The sequence below is a fragment of the Emydura macquarii genome, unplaced genomic scaffold (genome assembly GCF_026122565.2).
Source record: "Emydura macquarii macquarii isolate MOO-44397 ecotype Brisbane River unplaced genomic scaffold, CSIRO-AGI_Emac_v2 contig_2369, whole genome shotgun sequence".
Lineage (NCBI taxonomy): Eukaryota > Metazoa > Chordata > Testudines > Chelidae > Emydura > Emydura macquarii.
Window position 1 is genome coordinate 4,055,699 of NW_027132506.1, and position 20,683 is coordinate 4,076,381.

The window sequence follows — 20,683 nt, forward strand, 5'->3', positions numbered from 1 at the left end:
AGCTGGCGCTGGCAGGAGCCCAGGATGCAGGGCTGCCCTGGCTCGGCTCTGCTTCGGCCCGCTGCCGGCGGGGCCCTGCCCAACCCCACGGGCCGTGGCAAAGCCGCTGCCTTGTGCAGCCCAGCTCGGCCCGGGGGCAGGCTGCCGGGGCAGCTGTGGGCAGAGCGCTTCAGCCAGCCGCCTCGGGGCCAGGCCCCGCCGGACGGGGAGCAAAGAGGCCGCAGGGCTGCGCCAGGCCCACGTCCGCTGTCCCGAGCCGGCTGCTCCCTTCACCACGGCCCCGTGCGCCGGTGCCAGCCCGCGGGGTCCCGCCGTGCCCCCCGGCCCCGTGGGGCGGAAGGGGGCTGATGGCCTCGTCCCGCACGGGCCGGGCTAGGCCGGCGCTTGCCTTGGGGGGGGAGGGGAGGCTCCTCGAGCTGTTATTTAACGGCCGGGGGCAGCGCCGGCCTGGTCACCTCAGCCCTGAGGGGCCTCGTGACCGCATCGCCGCAGTGGGGCGGGGCGGCCTGGCCGCGAAGGGCGGGTCCCTGGGACGGGCTCCCGCGGCGGAGGGGGGAGGGGTCCGTCCCGCACTACAGCCCCCAGCCTGCCCTGCGCTGGGCTGCGCACGCGCCGCGGCTGGAAGCTTCCCGGCGGCCGGCGCGGTGCATTGTGGGCAGGAGACGGCGAGTTCTCTGGGCGCCATTTTACAGAGCGGCAGAGAAACGGCGGCGGCGGAGCCCGCGGGTCGGTGAGTGCGGGCTGGCCCCGGCCCGGCGCTGCCCCTCTTCCGCGGCCTCGAGAGACCCCCCTCGTCACCGCCCGGCGGACGAACCCCTCCCCCTCCGGGGCCCGCGCCGCGCGTTTCCCGCAGCCCCGCCCCGCCCGGGGCTAGGCTGAGCCGAGCCGAGCCTGCAGCGTCTAGCGCGCGCCGCTGCCTGTAGTCCCGCGCGCCCCCCTGTCCCCAACCTGCCGCTACCGCCCCTCCACTCCCCCGCGCGCCCCCAGCCCTCCCCCCCCCCGAGCCGAGCGCACTCCTCAGCCCCGGGCGCGCGCCGCAGTCTCTGACGCGTGCTCCTTGTCCCCCAGGCTGAGCGTCTGTGGCTGCGCCGGGCTGGGACTGGGAGGGAGCCTCGCGGGCCGCCGCACCATGGGCTCCGACAAACGGTAGGTAGCGAGCGCCGGGCGCGTGCGGGCGAGGGGCGCGAGAGCAGGAGCGCGGCGCTTAGTCTCCAGCCGGTGCCGAGGGCAGGGCGGCTCTGGCTCTGACACTGGTCTAGGGCGGGGTGGCTCAGCTTCCCCCCCCCCCCCCCGGGGGTGCGCTCGGGGCGAGAATTTCGTTCCGATCCGGAGAACGGTGCCTGGCGGAGGGGAGAGGCCGGTTAACGGACACGCCCGTTAAACCGGTACCGGGTGGGCCCTGGCTGCCTCTCTGTGGGCGCCCAGCCGGGCGCTCGGAAAACGCGGGGTGCTGGGGTGAACACACACGGTGTGCTCGCGGCGGGGGCTGGCTTAGTGGTGACAGCGGCCCAGTGACTGCTCCAGTAGTGCAAGGAACTGGTCATGGGGTTTCAAATCAATGTGCAAATACGTTGATTAGTGGCGTGTGTTGCACTAGGAATCGCAAAAGGGAAAACGCCCTCTGTTCAGTACAATAGTTTAGGCCCTAGCGGCTGCCACATGGCTTCAAAATGGCTGGTGGCCTGGACCCTCCACATCCGTGTACACGCTGCTTGGCGGAAAACCGATCTGGAGAAACAATCAGCGCCACCAAAATACTTGAAATGGCTGACTTGCTCTTCTGTGTGAAGGGAGTAATTAAAATAGTACCAACCCTTGTATTAGAAAAGTGGTCTCCACTTATATATTTTCTTATACATTCTTCAGCATATACATTACTGCACTTCCACATAAAATGTACACTCGTGTACACTCCAGTTTTACGAGAGCTTCTTATCCAAATTTGGCCATTGTGTTAGGGAATGGCATGATGCTACAAAATGGAGGTGTGGGTGGTAGCTGATTCACTTTTTGCAGTGTTGTATCAATATTTGGCTAATTTTGAACTGAAAATGCTAGAATTTCCTGAGCGGACACAGATGATACGGTGTTATTAAAAGTAAGCTGAACCGTGTCATGTCCCTGAATTGCTTCTTTTCCTTGAGAGAAATTTTTCCTTAAACTAAATCTCCCATTTGCAGTGTGAGTAGGACTGAACGGAGTGGAAGGTACGGCTCTATCATAGATAGAGAGGATCGGGATGATCGTGACTCCAGAAGCAGGCGGAGGGATTCTGATTACAAGAGATCCAGTGAGGAGCGCAGGAGCGAGAGATATGACGACTTCAGGGACTATGACGGCAGAGACTATGATAATAGAGACTATGACGGCAGAGATTATGATAATAGAGATTATGATAATAGAGACTATGACGGCAGGGACTATGACAGCCGGGATTATGACAGCCGGGACTACGACAGCCCTGAGGTAAGTGGAAAACATTTGCATTCAGTCAGGCTTTGAATGAATTTTGGAATAGCGTTCTGCTAACATGGTGATCAGCATAGTATAGATCTTGCTGCTTGTCTCTAGTGATGGGTGAAGTAAGTGTCTTACCGTTGCGATTACTAGTCATATAGACAGTTAACTTGATTAAGTGTCTGTCTTAGTTGGATATTTTCTGTTTGGCTAAGAATCCAATACAGCTGACAATAAAAAAAAACAAAACCCCACACAATTCCTCCTCCCTGTAAACAAGCAAAAACTGAGGAACATTGCTAACACATTTAGCAAACTGTTAAATCATAAAATGTACTGGCCTGAAAAATGATTGTTGAGCTCCAATTTCTTTAAAGTTTGTAACCCTAAATATATTAACACATTCTTATTCTTAATTTCCTGGCAGAACTGATAGATTCTCTTTTATGGAGATGACATTATGAGGTGATTGAGAGAAACCAAATCTGGTTTTAAACAACCACTTCAGAGCATCTCCGAGGTTTCCAGTATAGTTTTTATTGGTAGTGTAAGATGCACTCTCCTCAGGAATGGAACTTTGCTGGGTGCTTAAGATACCTATTTTCCTATTTGTTTGGAATTACTGTGTGATTGAAAACTAAAGCTCCAGGTCTATCTGAGATTGTTCCAGTCTTGTTAGGAGTCCATTTTCCATAATGGGTGAAAAGCCGTCTCATGGGGCTCTCAGTTGGCAGTGTGCGTGTTTGCTAATCTGGGTATTCACTCACCAGAGGGACAGGGAGAGGGAGCGTGAGAGACGGAATAGTGATAAATCAGAAGATGGGTACCATTCTGATGGTGACTATGGAGAGCACGACTACAGGAATGACATTAACGATGAGAAAGAAAGCAAGACCATCATGTTGCGTGGCCTTCCTATCACTGTTACAGAAAATGATGTAAGTATCCAAAGGAAATGGCTTTGCTTACCAAATAGGTTGGATTTACTTATTATATTAAAAGATAAAATGTATCTGGTTAACGTTTTCATTATTAAACTTGGATTTTAAACAGTAGCTGTTTTATATTAAATAAGCCTTTGGCTTAGTTAAAGCCATATGTACCTCTTTAAAATAGAACAATCTAAAAATAATCCTCTTTCACATGTGGTTAGTGGCCATCTCTGGCTAAGGCATGAAAAGATGCCATTAAATAACTATTTATAATGCTAATTCTGCTTGCTTTTCTTTATTTCCTTTCCCATAAATGGAGGGAAAAGGTAACCGACATAGATTTTTTCAGGAACAAATATGGATTTATTTTCCTGTTTCGATGGAGACCAAACATAATATCGTTAGCTGTTTTTCATCAATTTATTTAGCCTCTCAGCCTGCTAAGACATGTCTGCATCAGTGTAATCTGTCAGCACATTGTTGGAGTTGTAAAATGGCTGCCATCATGCTGACAGAGGGAGTACAAGTGGGCGTGGTAACTAGATTTCTTGATAACTCTTAACCCTTACAGTGTCATGCAAATTCCAATAGTCTTTGGAAGTGGTTAGCTTTCAGTATTTTCTTTTATCTCTTCCGTTCCTGTCAGATTGGCCTGATAACCAAAATAATCTAATTCTAATACCTATTAAAATAATACTAAACCCACAAAAGCAAAGAGATTCAAATTTGATTTTTAACCAGACTACATCTGTAATTCTGAAGTGTCTTTTCTAGTAATGTCTCCCTGGATTATTAAAACCAAGATATTTTTTTTGCTATTTCTGCAATTGTTTTGCATTTCACTTAGCTAGAAAAATAGTGACTAGCAAATTTTGTTTATTTTCTGACTTCCATGCACTGGTCCAATGATACAATGGTTGTTTCATACAAAGCATGTGTATGCACAAATCCAATCTAAACAATTCATTATAGAAAATTTCAGAAAATGTTTGTATTCAACTTTGGTTTATTGAAATCCTGAGTATCAGGCATAAATGGTGTGTAAAATCACTTACTGATTTGAGGCATTTAAATGGAGTTAGCTGAGCTGTATTACTTCAACAGTCTTTAAATATTGATTTGTATGCCTGCTAACTGCTAAAATGATTGTAGTATAGTTTCTTTGAATAATGTGAAGCCATTTAGGATCAGAATTCAATTTGAACAGCTCTTTAGAGTAAATAGGGCTTTTAATTACTGTACAAGTTAGTCATATTTTGTTTTGCATTTGCACTTTCCAAAAGCAACAACTACTGCTATATACATTTGCAGCCTTTCCCTTATGGTTAGGGAAGATAGTTGCAACGCCTATCTTTGCTTGTTAAATTATTCTTTGGCATGTTGCTGTATGAAGACTACGTAAAAGCTTTTCTTAGGGACACCACTGTCAACAGTAGTCAGCCAAAGGTCAATTTGACTCGCAAAGCTATAAGACAGCCATGCTTTGTGCTGTGTTGATCAGATCTGCCTTTGGATTTCCCTGTACTGTAAGGGCTGTTTTCGAGCTGTTGCATATCTTCCCTTTGTGCCATGTCAGAATTTCTTTCATGTGCGTTTAATCAGTTTTCTAATATTTCTGCTAGTAGTGACCTTTCCTTCACCCTTCTGGGGAACTTCTTACTAATCTGATGTTTTCCCTTTTCATCTCTTGTTGGGCATGTCTGGAGCTTTAAGCAAGTTGAGTGCAGTTGATGAAATGGTGCCTAATTAACCTGTGAGCCTTGTTCTTTGAAGTTGCTATTCTGCACAGATCCCTTTCCTCCCCTTGAGAGACTGTGGGGAGAGAACAGGTCGAAAAGAGACTATCTGGAAGCCAAAATCAGTATTTATATAATACTTCCGTTTTCTGAGTTTGAGAGAAAGGGGCAAAGGATCTAGCAATTTTGCTGATGAGTACTTTAGGTTGTATCATGGATTGCAAACTCCTGGGAGCAGAGAGAGTCATCTTGTTCTTGTTTGTACAGCACCTAGCAGCATGAGGCCCTGGCTCATGACTGGAGCTCCTAAGCACTGCTACTTAAATACAAGTAAGGGTGAGAACTGGCTGTGTAGTAAAGAGCTACTCAGAGCTAAGTGTTGCTTACTATTCTTAAATTAGTTCCTATCCAGAGGTGGTACTTTTCTCTCTATTCAATGTAGAATAAATTCACAAACATTGTGATGTGGCACAATGATTCACATTCAGAGTAAGTATTTGGGGTAGAAGGCTACAAATTAGTTCAGTGAGAAAAAGGATGATCTATTTATATTTATATTGTCAAAATTTGAAACTTTAACTGTTTGATATGACTAAACTCCCATACAGATTCGAGAGCTCATTGAATCCTTTGAAGGCCCTCAGCCTGCAGACGTGAGGCTGATGAAGAGAAAGACAGGTGAGTTCTCTAATCTGGTTTATGGTGCCATTTTCCTCCCCCCCCCCCCCCCAGACCCAAAAGAACATCCAGAATTACCCCAGATCTGCAAGCACACAAAATCAAAATAAGAGGTTTGCCATGGCTAAGGAATGTGGCCTTTTGAAAGTGTTTAGATAGCTGAAGAACACTCTAAAAAGTCTATCTTCAAGGTTTTTTTTTGTTTGTTTGTTTGTTTTTTAAAAAGGTGTCGGTAAGTAACACTAGCATAAACCCATTTGACAATTATGTAGTCTGTTGCATGGTTATCTTTAAATGTGGATTCAAATCAAGCGAAATGTAGCCAATTAAGGCAGCTTGGTTCCTTGCCATGGCAAAACAACAAGCAGATCCCAGCAGTTGACGTCGCATTTGTAAAGCTGCTTTATCATGACGTAATGAAGCAGTTGGAGAGAGATTCACCTGTTTTAAAGGAACTGACTAACACAAGTATCCCGTCTATATCTGAATGCTGTCTCTAGGTGTAAGCCGTGGTTTCGCCTTCGTGGAGTTTTATCACTTTCAAGATGCTACCAGCTGGATGGAAGCCAATCAGGTTGCTTCACTCACCAAGTCTAGATATTCCTGAAAATGGAACAAGTCTGTACAGTTTAAAAAAAAAAAAAAAGAAAAGAAAAAAGGAATAAATAAAAGGTTGAAGGAGTGGTTTGTTCCAAAACAGTGACTTAAAAGAATAAAGGCTTTGTATATATTAAAATTTGTAACTGTAGAAAAGGATAGTATTAGGAGAAAAAATAATTGGCTGTGCTGAACCCTGTTAAACAAATAGGCATAAATCACTGCTTTAATTGTGTGCTGGTATTTTAATTATAGGGTACAGGTCTAATTGGCTCTTAAAACTCTTACCCAGACCAGTCCTCTGAAACATCCTTTATTTTCACCTGACATTTCCTTCATCACTGTTGCCGTACAAAGTACCAGACCTTTCAAAAGGAGTGCAGGAGTAACATTGAATATCTGCATCACTGGTACTAGCCATGAAGGCATTGACATTTGATTGTGAGGTGACAGATATATAGACCTAGCTCCCTCTTCTCTAATGGGGAACAGCTTATCCCAGTTGATTCAAATCATGGGACCTGCTAAAGGCATCCAGAAGCTCGGATCTCTTAAAGCGATGTATATTTCTGACCTCTTTACTGAGAGAGTAATAATAGGAGCTGAAACCCAGAAGGGATCTTCTGGTAAAAGAGGATTCCGTTTTATGAGGTTTTCCTGTTGCTTTTCCCATTAATGGGAATATTGAGTTCTGCTGCATTTTGATATTGGTTATCAGTTCTCGCAGAAGAATTCATCATATTGCTCTCCTCCCATTGGGAGCCAAAATAATGAGAGCTCTATTTTTGTGGTTAGAAAACCATTAAAGTTAAAAGGCAGGCACAGTTAATGTTATAGTCCTTATTTTTAGCACTTAAAAATTACATTCATGTTGGAGTTTGAGATTTCTTGTGTCTGATCAGAAATCACAACATGCTGCCTCCTAGAGTTAGTGTCATGCATTTCATACCATGGCCCACTTCTGCAGCCACAAAACGTTCGTCATATTTTCCTGGCATAATGTCCATTGCTTGCAGTGGATGCACCAGAACTACTGGTGGCAAGAAATAACATGAGTAAATCTTTTTTTTTAAAAAAATCACCCATTTTAATGTATACAAAGCTGTGCCAATGTATAATGTATTGAGACGGATACAATCCAAATTCACTCCGGAAGAACCAGAGCCACCCTAGCAATAGGAAAAAAAAACAGTTGAGACTCCCCAGTGGCCCTGCTGCTGAATGTTAGACCAAGAGATGATGTATTGTAAATATGCCAGCATCTTTGTTTCATATGTGTGCATATCCAGCGAGTGCTAGGCCCTCCAACCTTCCCTTCCGCCCACAGGGCAAGGTTAGCTTTCTCCTATCTCGCAATACAGAAAATTTGAGAGCCCTGTTCATGTTCTACACGTTAGATCCTGTTAAAAAGACTGGTCCTGATGTTTCTTTAGTGCCTCTATAATAAAGCTTAACCCTCATTTAAAAAAAAAAAAAAAAAAAGTTCTTAAGTTAAATAATGTCTGGGGTTTGGCCCATGCTACCTCAGCACACATCCCCCAGCCACACTTAAAGAAGCAGCTGAATGAACTATTACATTGTAAGCCTGTGAATGACCGTATTTTGAATACGCATTCTGTGTACATAGTGCTCAGAAATGACCGAAGCTCAGAACCTTGGCTGCTTGGATAGATTAAAACTTCCAACCCCCTTGTAATGTCACATTCTTGACTGAGAGGACACTGAGGAAAGCAGTATCATCTCTTCTTACAATTGGAGAAACTTTACTCGCAGTCTAGTTACTCATTTTGAAGAGAGTTCCTGTCTGAATGAAGAACATAAATCTCTTACACAGGCTTTCACATGAACTGGTGCATTAGTCAAAGGAATCCATTTTGAGCTATGTTTCAGTTGGTGGCATTTACAATCCTACCTCTAAGAAGTCTAAGCAGGGTCCCTTTGAGAGAAATTACTGTATTTTCAAAGGGATACATCCTGAAGAAAGCACTTGAGGGGGGGAAAAATCCAAATGCTATCATTTAAAGCTATAGGTGTTTGGAGTAGGGTAAGAAGTGAAGCAGTCACCTAAGGACGCGGTTAAAAAGCTGCTCAGTGGTGTACCAGAAGTAGAAATACTTGGGTACAGGAAACTCCTAAAATCTGGCGATACCGAATGCAGCATGTTTAGGATTCTGTCTCCTTCGAGACACTTCCTTGTTCCATGTCAGCGTTTAGTATTTGGCAGCTTGATCAACACTCCCTGATTCCGTTTACCTTTATTCCACATCCCATTCTCTTACTGCCCACGTCCTCCTCTCTGCAGGATTGGATGGGCAGAGCGTAGGTGGCGGTGGTTGGTCCTCCACGTCCTCCCCATATGTTGTCCGTTTAATTCAGGAGCACTGATTCCTCCGAAGTGTGCTCTGCCATGGGAAAATGGACACGTGCCTCGATACGGGAATAACTAAACTTGTTTTTCTTGCAGAAAAAGCTGGTGATTCAGGGGAAGCAGATTGCAATGCACTACAGCAACCCCAGGCCTAAATTTGAAGACTGGCTTTGTAACAAGGTAAGGTGCATGGTTTCTGCAAAGAGTTCTAATCAATGTTGGGGTCCTGTTTTATTTACCACTGCGAATGATATGGGAAAAGGTCTGTTAAATTTGCAGATGTTGCCAACACCTGTGAGATCAGAAGATACTAAAAAACAAAATAAGATTAAAAGATTAAGGTGCCACAGGACTCTTGCTGTTAAGATTAAAATGCATCTCATGCCTGGAGCCAAATAAAACATAGATCCAGTGAAAGAGAGACATTCAGCAAAGAGAGACCTGAAGTGAGATGGACAGCAATTCAGAGAATATGCCTAAAGGGACTGCTTATAAAGTGACTTCAATAACAGAGGCCATGGAATTTCATTGTGCAATTCTTGCATTGAGTCAAGTAACCTGTGGCTTAACTGGAGCGTATCCTTCAGTAAGGCACCCAATCTTGATTAGGATTTTGGGTTTCGGATATTGGCATAGGATAGAGGAGATGAGCTAATGGGACCCTCATTTGATGTGAAATTTAAGCATTAATTGGCTGAATTCTGTATTCCCCCACTATAGTACATGTTCAGTGTTAATGTGGGATATAACAACCATAACCCAGTACTGAATTACTATTCAGTAGTAAATACTCTCATGTTCTTTGCTGAGCCCAAGGTGGAGAAATGACCCAGCAAGAACAAAAGACTGCCCTGTCCATATTGCTTCCCAGTCTTGTACCTCATTTTAATAAAACACTATTTAAAGAGTGTGGGACTGTGACTATATCTCTGGCCCACAGGCAGGATGCTGTGACGAAGTTGAGCAGCCTCCAGGGTTACACGTTTGGCAGCATGGCATTTCGTGGCACTAAAGAAAGCTTCCATCTTTATTTTATGTTCCAAGTTACATGGCAAATAACATGCAATTTAAAGAGTGTATTTAGAACATAGGTCACTAAACTAAATCTGATGGGCTGGTGGTGGTAAGCTGATCTGTTAAAGGCATGTCTAAGCAGCAGTTGTTACAGTAAATCTGTTTCCATTCTTTGATGCTGATGTAAATTCCTGAGACTCTTTTGTGTAAATAAGGAAGTCTTAAGATTAGCCTGCAGGCCAGTCTTAATTGACCCCACCCATACGGAAGCCACTCCAATGCTGTTTCTCAGCAAGATGCCTGCCTTCAGCAGGCTATACTCAGATGCCAGCTTTTAATGAAGAAACTTGGATTTTCAGATCTCTGTTGCAACGCGTTTATGTCCCGAAGAACTATTCTGATCTCTGTGGAGCTCAGTGGAGCAGTCTTTTTTTGAAACTCAAAATGCTTTGTCCGTTGTTTACCCACAGCACCGTTAAAATGGGTTGATTCCAGAGACGCTTTACCTCACTCTGTAAACTTGTTTCCCGCCTGTTACAGAACAATTGTTCTCAGTTTTCTGTGGCAGTTATACAGGTTAACCACAGGGAGACCTGGGTTGTACCAGCCAGTGATTGCTGCCTCTCGTTTATCTATATGCATGCTGTAATCTGCAGTGCAGATGGGGCTGCTCGACAAGCTGCCTAAATTCCATGGCGGATTAGACGGTCTAGTTAATCAGGAAGTAAGCGACAGTGGGATATAGTGACCTACTGAAGAGGGATGGCTTAGGGTGGGAGTCATGAGCTTGTAGTCGTACATGTGTATTTTACAGTGGCTGGGATCCTAGACCGGAGGCCATCAAATACTCGAGTAATTTAATTCAATGCAGAATCACCTGTTAACTGCCTTTGTTCTAATACTTTATGGCATAGCAGCTGTGATGCATCTTAAATCTAATCTGGCATGTTCAGTCTCTGACTACAGCATCATACTGAAGATGTGAGATGTCCATATGATGTACTGTATAGCATGCCAGATAGGGTATGAGCCCTGTCAAATCTCAGTACGATTGTTTTGTCCCCTAGTGCTGCCTTTACAACTTCAGGAGAAGGTTAAAATGCTTCCGCTGTGGAGCAGATAAATTTGGTAAGTCACTTTCAGCTTTTTGAGCAAGTTTTGTTACGTGGAATATTTCCTGTCGAAGTTGGAAACTAGATGGGATCACAGGGCCTAGGCTAGCTCATTAAGAGTCTGTTTTAACTTGGAGTGAGAGATCCATGCTGTATGATTAACAGCAATTTATTCCTCTTTCCCATCAAGATTCAGAACAGGAGGTCCCACCTGGATCAGCAGAGGCTGTTCAGTCTGTGGATTACTACTGTGATAGTAAGTTAGTCTCTCTGCTTTTTCTTTGATTTCATGTATTGAACAGAATGATCTAGCAGGACATACAGCAGTGCTGAAAATTCTCTCTAGTGTCTGTCATACTACCTATTTGGGACCCAGTTTCGGTTCCCTTTTTAATGCAGACTGTTGAGCTCCAATGTGCTACATGACGCATGTCCGTTAGGCATGACATATAGGAGAGGTGCATTAATGTGTGTGGGCAGTTTTTATCTGCACATAGCATAAAGCTTTAGAAAAAAGCTTGCCCCCTTCTCCCCCTCTTTCCAGATAAGAGAGAGATTTCTCTTACATTTTCTTTTAAAATAGCCTTTTCTTTCTGCTATTTAGGGTCTAATGTTGAGGGACCTTCCAACAACCATTGGTTTCACGATAACAAAAAGTACTGTGAGAAGCCTTTGTGAATATAACTGTTGTAACCCTTTGTCTCTTTTTTCCTCAGCCATCATTCTACGAAACATAGCTCCTCACACAGTAGTGGATTCCATCATGACCGCACTGTCTCCATATGCGTCGCTGGCAGTCAATAACATTCGCCTTATCAAAGACAAGCAGACGCAGCAGAATAGGGGCTTTGCATTTGTGCAGCTGTCTTCTGCAATGGTGAGGGTTTTTAAAATGCACTTTATTTTAAAAACATGAAAGAAGCATTGTGGGAAACGTTTTGCTAGTGTGGTCTAGTGGCTAAAGCGAGGAACTAGAACCTCGGCTGCTATTTCCTGGTCTGCCCTGATTCACTGTGATAGTGAGTACATCACTTAATCACTCTCCATATCTTCCTCATGGTGGTGACAAAGCATCTAGAGATCGTCAAATGAAACATGTACATACATGGAAAAAGCTTTTGGTATTAGAGGGTAGGTAGGGTGTGCGCACTAATTTCTGTAGACTGTTTGAATCCTGATTGTGTCAATTGAAAACAGATAGTTTAGTCTCAGATAAGTTCTCTGTGGATCTCATTTTACAGACCATTTTGGCAGAATTGAAGAGCCAGGGTTTTGCAGATCAGGATGAAGGTACATTGACAAATCTTAAGATCTTAAGATTCATCTTAAGAGTCTTTCAAAGCTTCTCCACAGACCATGGTTTTGATCAGTGCCGACATCTCTCAGGAGCACAAAATCCTCCCTTATATGAAGGAAGTGGGGAATGTTTGTTGTATTAGCTGCTTGCGAATAGCATATGCAGTTGTGTCATTTATCCATCTTTTCCTTGGAGGTTGGAACTTTGATACTTAATTGGGATGAACATTGAATCTTCATTTCAACAATAAGTTGCTTTCCAGTGGGTAGCTTTTACCGTATTGACAGGTGTTTTCTCTTTTTAGGATGCATCTCAACTGTTGCAGATTTTACAAAGTCTTCAGCCACCATTGAAAATTGATGGCAAAACAATTGGTGTTGATTTTGCAAAGAGTGCCAGAAAGTGAGTTCTAAGCACTTGACTTTCCCTAGCTCTGTTTAGACTTGCAGGTGTGGTCATGGCCTCTGCTGTTAGTACAACATCTTGTTTGGGGAAACAGCTGTGCTCTTCTAACCAATGTCTGCTGTTGCATGTCCTCCATCATTTCATGTGAGGGGAAAATACGGTTATCCGCTCCAGCTGCTTATTATCATCTGCATTTCCAAGCCTCTGTCATTACCACTGCTACTGGTTTGCTTAAGAAATGCAGAATTATTTCCTCAAAATAGCTTCTGTTCAGTAGTTCTGGATTGCAAGTAGTGAGCCTCGAAGTAGCTACCCAGTTCCCTCCAAGCTTGCCGAGCTACACTTGCTGGCAGTGACATCTTGAAAGGGTGTTTGTACGTGTCGGCAGAGATCCACATGTAAGGTGGTCAGTGTTTCTCCTTGCAACAATGGAATACAGGGAGATTTCCGGCATGGAGGCTGCCTGAGAAAAAGCATCACTTGCTCATTCATGTGACTTGATCTTCCTGGTTTTAGAGACTTACTTCTCCCAGATGGTAACCGGGTCAGCGCCTTCTCTGTGGCAAGCACAGCCATCGCTGCAGCTCAGTGGTCATCTACCCAGGTAGGATTTGGAGAGGGGCCTTCCATACACTGGGGCATTACTCTTGCTAAAATGAAACCAGAGAATGCTTAGTCCCACTAGTGGCAACTCATCATTCCTGAATTGGCTAAACAGTGATTCAGAGCATAGTACTAGGGAAGGGAATGATCAAGACAACAAGCTCGTCACCTGTAGTGGTTACAGTATTAGCACATTTTAGAAACTGTCAAATACAGGAACTGACTTGTCTCTGATAAAACTATCTCCTGGAATTTGCAGCCTCAGAGCGGAGAAGGAGGCACCATTGACTACAGCTATCTCCAGCCAGGGCAGGATGGCTATACCCAGTACGCACAGGTCAGTAATGTTGGTTATTGCTTTTTGCAATGTGTTGTATTCATTGTCTGAATGAAAGTCTGCTCAGTTGGTTGCTTACTTTTGTCTTTTGCTTCCCTTCACAGTACTCACAGGACTACCAGCAGTACTACCAGAGTCAAGCTGGAGCGTTGGACACAGAAGCAGCTACTATAACAGGTAATATATCTTCTTTACGTTTCAGAGTAGCTCTTGTTTGAGATGCGAGTTGTGTAGCAGTATTAAGCTCTGCAGACTCAAGTGAGCCCCATTCTGCACAGCAGCATTGATTAGCTTCAGCCGTTCCAGCTGATTCTGCCCTTTGGAATAAAGGAGTCTGATCTCCAGCAAACCAGGGTTGCCAAGGTGTGCTCAAGATGGAACATGTAGGGATGTCTAGTCTTGTCTAATTGCAACTCATTTAAATTGGAGAGCAGCTATGGACTGCACTGTAGAAGTCAGATCTGCATTTGTGTCTCAGCCACACCTGAGCTGCTAATCTTTGATGTTGGCAATTGTTGTTTACCAGGAATTACTGTTGGGTGTGGGCAAGGTGGCCGCCTTCTAGCATAGTAAACACTTGACATTCACGCCAAGAAAAATCGTTCACGTACTGACCTTGCTGTATTGACTCTTCTGTTCCCAAAGAATCTGTTCATATCTCATCCTGTAAAGAAAGTAGCTCCCAGTCTGCTTAGATTGAATTATACCCATTAGCTATTACATAATTCTCTGAATGCTCTTGCCCAAGAGAGTTGTTGGAGGTGATCACGGGAGCTGATACACACTTCAATAAATGGAATTACTCTAGCTCTGACGTGAGGTACTGTTCTAAGAGTTCACTGACCAACGAACAAACTGTGCATTGGCAGGTGCTCCGGTTACCACCACTACAGCAGCTGTTGTATCCCAGAGTCCTCAGCTCTATAATCAACAGCCCAACTCGCCTGACTCACCGGTAAATATAGAACTGTTTAGTGACCTTGTGACTGACTTTCTGTGCAGGGTTCCTCTTTTTGAGAGAAGGAATATCGAGCACATAGGTCAAGAACAGCTGTTCCCCATAGTAATATGTTGCTGGTGGCTGGGTTTGCTGGCCTTCGTTTACATGGACACTGCAATGACATCCTTAATGAGGTTTCAATTCTTTCCAGACTCAAACGGCACAGCCTAGTACAAGCACCCAGGCGCAGTCAGCTTCCCCAACTGGAGTGGTCCCTGGCACCAAATATGGTAAGCAAAGTGGAGCCATTCTTGTTGACAGAAACGTGTCTGTCATTGGGTGGCAGTAGATAAATATGTACCTTTGGTTTAGCATTTCTTCCGCACATTGTTGGCAGCGAAACCATCCCTGGGGGGAATGCAATGTCTATGAGATGGCAGTGCTTTACATCCTTTTCTATCCTTGGAGTTGCTAGAATAATCACATTTGTTTTAACTGAAACTGAAAGGTGCCTGTTAAAATTCAAGTAGAATCATCATGTGCCACATCTTGATTTTACAGCTGTCCCTGACACCTCCACCTACCAGTATGACGAGTCTTCAGGATATTATTATGATCCCATAACAGGGCTCTATTATGATCCTAACTCCCAGGTAAGCGCGAGTTCTTCCACCCATCATCATTTTTTAAGTCTGTTAGTTTCATGCCTCAACTGTGAGTGAAACTGACATTCCTGATGGGATTGGATGGGGTAAAATAGTGAATGCGGCACACACTCTCAGCAGTGATTCAGGGCTGTTGTGTTCCCTGCAGTGTAGCAGTTTTTCTCATTGCTTTTTTTCCTCCCCTGAACAGCCCATACGAGCATAGGCCTCTAACTATAGATCCTGTTGGTGACACTTCTTGCTCTGCAGAATCTGGTTAAACTTGTCTAGCTCTGGGCTTTATTGGGGTGCCTCTTTCCTTGTCCCAAAAGAAATTGTGAAGTAGAGTAGAAGGTTCTTCCTGTAATGCTGCCTGGTTAGAGTGCATGGGCTTGCAAGCAGAGGATTCACTTGGTTGACCCCTTTGTGGAGATTTGGGATTCTGTGGAAAGTTCCAACTCGAACTAACTATCTGAATCTAACATTCCTCTTGGTTGGGGAGTAGCAGTTGTCCCTTGTACATTTTTGCCCATCTCAGATGGATAACAACTCCGATTTTTCACTTCTCTCTCTCAGTATTATTACAACTCCCTAACCCAGCAGTATCTTTACTGGGATGGTGAAAAAGAGACCTACATGCCTGCTGCAGAGGGTATAACATACCAGCAAACTTGCGCACCTAGCAAAGAAGGGAAGGAGAAGAAAGAGAAACCCAAGAGCAAAACAGCTCAGCAGGTGAGGAGATAAAAGCACATCACAGCTGGGATGGGATAGCCATGAACCTGTCTGGAAGTGGATGGTCACAAGTAACCTCTTAAACACTGTGTTTTGGAAGCAGGGGACATTTGGATAGGTAGCTGCACCTCAGAGTAGGCATAGTAGCGAACTGGGGAGGAGTTGGAAAGGTCTGTGTAAACCAAGAGGTTATAGCAGGAACACTACAATTTTTTGACTAGCAGTATGCAGGGGCTGGTGTTGGAGCTAAAAGGGTAATTGTGAGCTGTTGCTTTGACTGTAGCTTGAGTTAAAGCTGTGTAGTCGACACCTCAAAGGCTTTCAAGTGGCAATGGGTAAATTGTAATTCTGGGATGCTGTACACAGTGGAAATTTCGTGTGTGAGAGAATCACCTTGCTATGGGGAGTAGAGACGTTGGAATGACTGGATCCAAAATCCCAGGAGTCATTGTGCAAAGTGAGTTGTCTGAACTAGTCCCTGTTGCCTGTGTTTCAGATTGCTAAAGACATGGAGCGGTGGGCAAAGAGCTTGAACAAACAGAAAGAGAACTTTAAGAATAGCTTCCAGCCACTCTGCTCCAGGGAGGAAGAGAGGAGGGAATCAGCAGCAGCAGATGCTGGCTTTGCCCTCTTTGAGAAAAAGGTAAAGTCACGTGGAGTAGGGTGGTTACAAAGCAGGGTGGCCAGTGCAGAGCCCAGAGCTCATGCCTTTCTCTTCGTCCTAGGGCACTTTGTCTGAGAGACAGCAGGTCATGCCAGAGGTGGTAAAGAATGGAGAAGAGGAGAATCCACTCAAAGTAAGTGTGCACACGTTCAACCCATTACCATACTGCTGCAGCTTTGGATAATGGAGTATGGCAGCCAGCTTTTATATAAATGGCTTGGTGAGGGGGTATCAGCTGAAACTGTTCTGCTCTTAAGTCCTGGGGTCTTTTCTGCAAAGGAATGTGGTCGTAATTCAGGCATAGATGGTGGAGTGGGCTATTTCCCCTTGATAGAACATAGTGAGAGGGTCCCAATCTCACCCATTCTGCAAGAGAAATAAAAGGCTCCAGGTAATGGTCCTAGCACCTACAGACACTTTAGTCAGTGTTGTAGCAGACTAGCTGGAAGGAATAATTAGTTCTTTCAGGTCTGCTGCGTTCCCACTTGTAAGATATGGTGCCCCTGATGTTGAAGAGCTGTGTCCATTGAGGAGGGCATGAGATCTTGAATGGTGAAATCGTTGCCCTACTCTATAAGGAAGTTTGGGGGTAGGGAGATGCACTTCTTCAGCTGTTTCCTATTTCTGTGATCCACTTTTTAAACCATGAGGATCCTGCCACATGCTGCTGTGGCAATGTTCCCTTTGCTAATGGTGGCCCTGCCTGCCTTCCAGCGTGGCCTGGTGGCTGCCTACAGTGGAGACAGTGATAACGAGGAGGACCTGCTGGAGAGAATCGAGAATGAGGAAGAGAAGCTGACTGACTGGAAGAAGCTGGCCTGTCTGCTGTGTAGGAGGCAGTTTCCAAACAAAGATGCCCTGGTTCGACACCAGCAACTCTCTGACCTGCACAAGGTAACTATGGTTGCATGAGCAGCTGCCATCTGTGTGGTGCGCTTGGTTGCTGTGTTTTACCGTGGAGTTCAGGGTGCCATGGCACTGCTTGTATGTTGCTGTGGGATATTGCTTTCCAGAAGGCACCAGCTTGTTCTGGTCAGGTGTACTACTGAGGTGTTACTGTTCTAAAACAGCAGCCTGTGGCGGCCTTGAGCACCCTCCTAACATGATGTACTATGAAACCTTCCTTTGACACAGCAAAACATGGATATCTACAGGAGATCTAGGCTGTCAGAGCAGGAACTTGAAGCATTGGAACTGCGCGAGAGAGAGGTTAGTGGCTATGTGGCAAGACTGGTGCTCAAGAGATGAACGTGCACTGATTATGGATGGGGTATTTCCTTCCAGTACCATGGCACTAGCTGGGGATAACCAGGTGCTGGCTTATCCTAAGCATCTGGCTTGTGGTAAGCTTGGGACATTCCCAGCGAATAAGAAGTGAATACTCAGGTGCCCATAATTCCTGTTTGTTGGGGAAGGGAGGGTGGCTTTTTCACTTCGCTGTACAGCAGTGTTTTTAATGTATGACCTTAATGTGGGCTGGGAAGGGGGTGGTATTGGGGGGGACCTTAGCCAACTGCTGGGCTTTGGTTATTTTGCCAGGACTCAATAGGAGTAGCTCTGTGTCCTCATCACCCTGCTAGTCCCACGCCCACCCCAATATAATTATTCCCTGTGCCCCATCATGTTCTGCTCCAGGGACGCATAGCTCAAGAGGTGGTGAGGAGCTTGTTTCCTTGATCCTGCTTGTCCTGGTACTCCCCATGATTAAGTGTCAAATTGGCATAATGTAAGCACTAGGGAGTGGAGAAGTGGAAGCACATAAGCCAAACCAATCCTCAGTTTTATTGGCGTGACCATAAACTCCGTTTTGGTCATGATGCACAGCGAGAATTGGTTTGGATGTCACAGGTTGAGTGTATGTGGGAGAACCTCTGTGCTAATGCAAAGTCATCAAACACATGAGGCTCCTATCCTCTATTTGCCATTAAAACCTTTCAGAACGATACAGTCCCATTTGTGTCTGGAATCGGTAATGTGCCTTTCTGTGGATCTTCCCAACTACCTACCTTTCAGCTGGGAAAACTTCCCAGTTGAGTAAACTGGATATTTATGTGTACAGAGTCTTTTCAGTTAATGTTCAGTCTGTTCCGAAAGCAGCGTCTCTAATGTTTGGACTTGGTATTATAGATTATGAAAGACGAGGGTGGCTTAAACAATAACCCAGCTCCCCAGAATTGGGTACACACACAGCTGTGCAAACCCCCCGTCAGCCATCGTATTCTGAGCGTCTAGTCTTGACTTTGGGTTTCTGGTCGAGTTGGCATCCTATTTACAACCATTTTCATTCACTCCTATGGAATATATTTCATTGCAGATGAAATACAGAGACAGAGCTGCTGAACGGCGGGAGAAATATGGCATCCCGGAACCCCCTGAGCCGAAGCGCAAGAAGGTGTTTGATGCTGGCACAGTGTATGTATTTGCCAGGCACTGTAGTGACTTTCTAGAGTGCATAACAAACTTTCTTTAATCTAACTGTTTGTTCTCTTGTGTAGGAATTATGAGCAGCCCACTAAAGATGGCATTGACCATAGTAATATTGGCAACAAAATGCTCCAGGCTATGGGCTGGAGGGAAGGTTCAGGACTGGGAAGGAAATGCCAGGGTATCACAGCTCCCATTGAGGTAAGCATGGGGCAGGGGGGAGGTGGCACTGGCTGTATGAAAGCAGATCTTTTGGCTTTGCTACTTACAGTTGAGGCTGTCCCCAACAATTAGATGCCCTGAAGAATTTCCTGACTGGAGCAGAATGTGCTGCAGCTAATGTCTGAGCTAGCATGAACTCCCAGCCGTGACACTTTCCCCACCCCTCCCGGTCACCAAATATCTGCACCATTGTGGGAGTGGGCTCCTGAAAGTGTCCCAGAGCCGTGTGCACAGGTGGCATATGTATAGCTTTAACAGGAAGGTATGCTTGCTCACGTATGCAGTGCAACAGTGAGTGTTGGTTAAGGGCTAGAACAGCTTGCACTCCGTATTCACTGTAATGCAGAATCTAGTTTTCTTTGACGTGAAGATGACGTGGAAGTGGGCAAGGGCCAGAGGTGCTTATTCCATTGTGCTCCAAGGTGCGTCAGTTCCATGCAGGTGGTTCTAACGTCCATTCTGGCTCTGCCATGCTTTGTTTGAACAGCCACTTGGCTGACCTGTCTAGCACATTCCCTCACCCTCTTAGGGCATGTTTCCTGGCAGCAGGTCTGCTGTGTGGACCGTGAGAGCTAAGCATGTAGCTCTTGCTTGATCTGTGGACTTGGGGGCCCCTCCCAGAGACAGCTCTGGTAATAATAAATCTACTGAACGGACTTAAATAGCTCTCATAGGAAAGCAACAAATCTCTCCTCTCATAACATCTGCTAGGTGACAGTTGACCTGGTAAGAATTGTACTTGTTTGCCAGTGTAGCAGATTCCCTCGGGCAGCCAACGTGGGGATTTCTGTAGTGGGTGCAGAGGGCAGGATGCTGCCTGCTCAGTACTAAAGTGCCTGTTTCCTTTCCAGGCTCAAGTGCGCATGCGAGGAGCTGGTTTGGGAGCCAAGGGGAGTTCTTACGGTGTCTCCACAGCCGACTCCTACAAGGATGCGGTGCGGAAAGCCATGTTTGCTCGCTTCACTGAGATGGAATGATAAGCTCTGCCACCCGCCAGGCTTACGAACCAGCAAAGCACTTGACTCGTCTGTTACCCAGAACTGACTGTTAAACTCTGTGACCTTGGTGGCACTGCCATCTTCTGATTATGGGTTAGGATTAACCATTTCATTCCCTTGGGCTTTCTTCCCTTCCAGCATGTAGCTTCCATGGTGGATTGTCTGGATTGCCTCACCATGCTGGAGAGCTCATGACCAGACCAAAGGGGGTGCTGCATCTTTATACATTCTTGTACATAGTGTAACATAATGTATTTTGTGTTCAGAGTGTGTAGTCTCAATGCCACTCCAATCCTCCGGAGCAGGTGAGGGATGTGTTAGCTGTGGTTTGACACTGTCTCTGCTCTCCTTTGTTGTATTGTCTCTTGTTTTTTTGGCACAACTTTCCTGTACATTTTGTATGATACACCTTTGTATAGACTTTTTGAAGATTTTGATTCTTGTTGCCAGTTTTGGCTCCTTTCCAGAAGAAATACACTCAAAACTGACCCTGTCATTGGTTCTCAGTGGGGTGGGTGAA

The 20,683-nt window shown here is 45.4% G+C and overlaps 1 protein-coding gene across 2 annotated transcripts; it reads left to right on the top strand.

Moving 5' to 3' along the window:
* The first annotated feature begins 640 nt into the window (after positions 1–640).
* RBM5 (RNA binding motif protein 5) lies at positions 641–20,656 on the top strand. 2 transcript variants are annotated; one of them, XM_067561277.1, is made up of 25 exons: positions 646–730; positions 1,069–1,146; positions 2,181–2,466; positions 3,228–3,395; positions 5,734–5,803; positions 6,304–6,377; positions 8,865–8,948; positions 10,850–10,910; positions 11,085–11,150; positions 11,611–11,771; positions 12,496–12,593; positions 13,113–13,200; positions 13,459–13,536; positions 13,641–13,713; positions 14,406–14,491; positions 14,688–14,766; positions 15,038–15,129; positions 15,697–15,855; positions 16,352–16,498; positions 16,581–16,652; positions 17,234–17,413; positions 17,654–17,728; positions 18,834–18,931; positions 19,015–19,144; positions 20,017–20,656. In XM_067561277.1, exons 2-25 carry the CDS (start codon positions 1,130–1,132, stop codon positions 20,140–20,142), a joined length of 2,568 nt encoding a protein of 855 aa, XP_067417378.1. In that variant the 5' UTR covers positions 646–730; positions 1,069–1,129; the 3' UTR covers positions 20,143–20,656. The 2 variants fall into 2 exon arrangements, with proteins under 2 accessions (XP_067417379.1, XP_067417378.1); XM_067561278.1 differs by lacking the exon at positions 17,654–17,728 and having other exon boundaries at positions 641–730.
* The last annotated feature ends 27 nt before the right edge of the window (positions 20,657–20,683 follow it).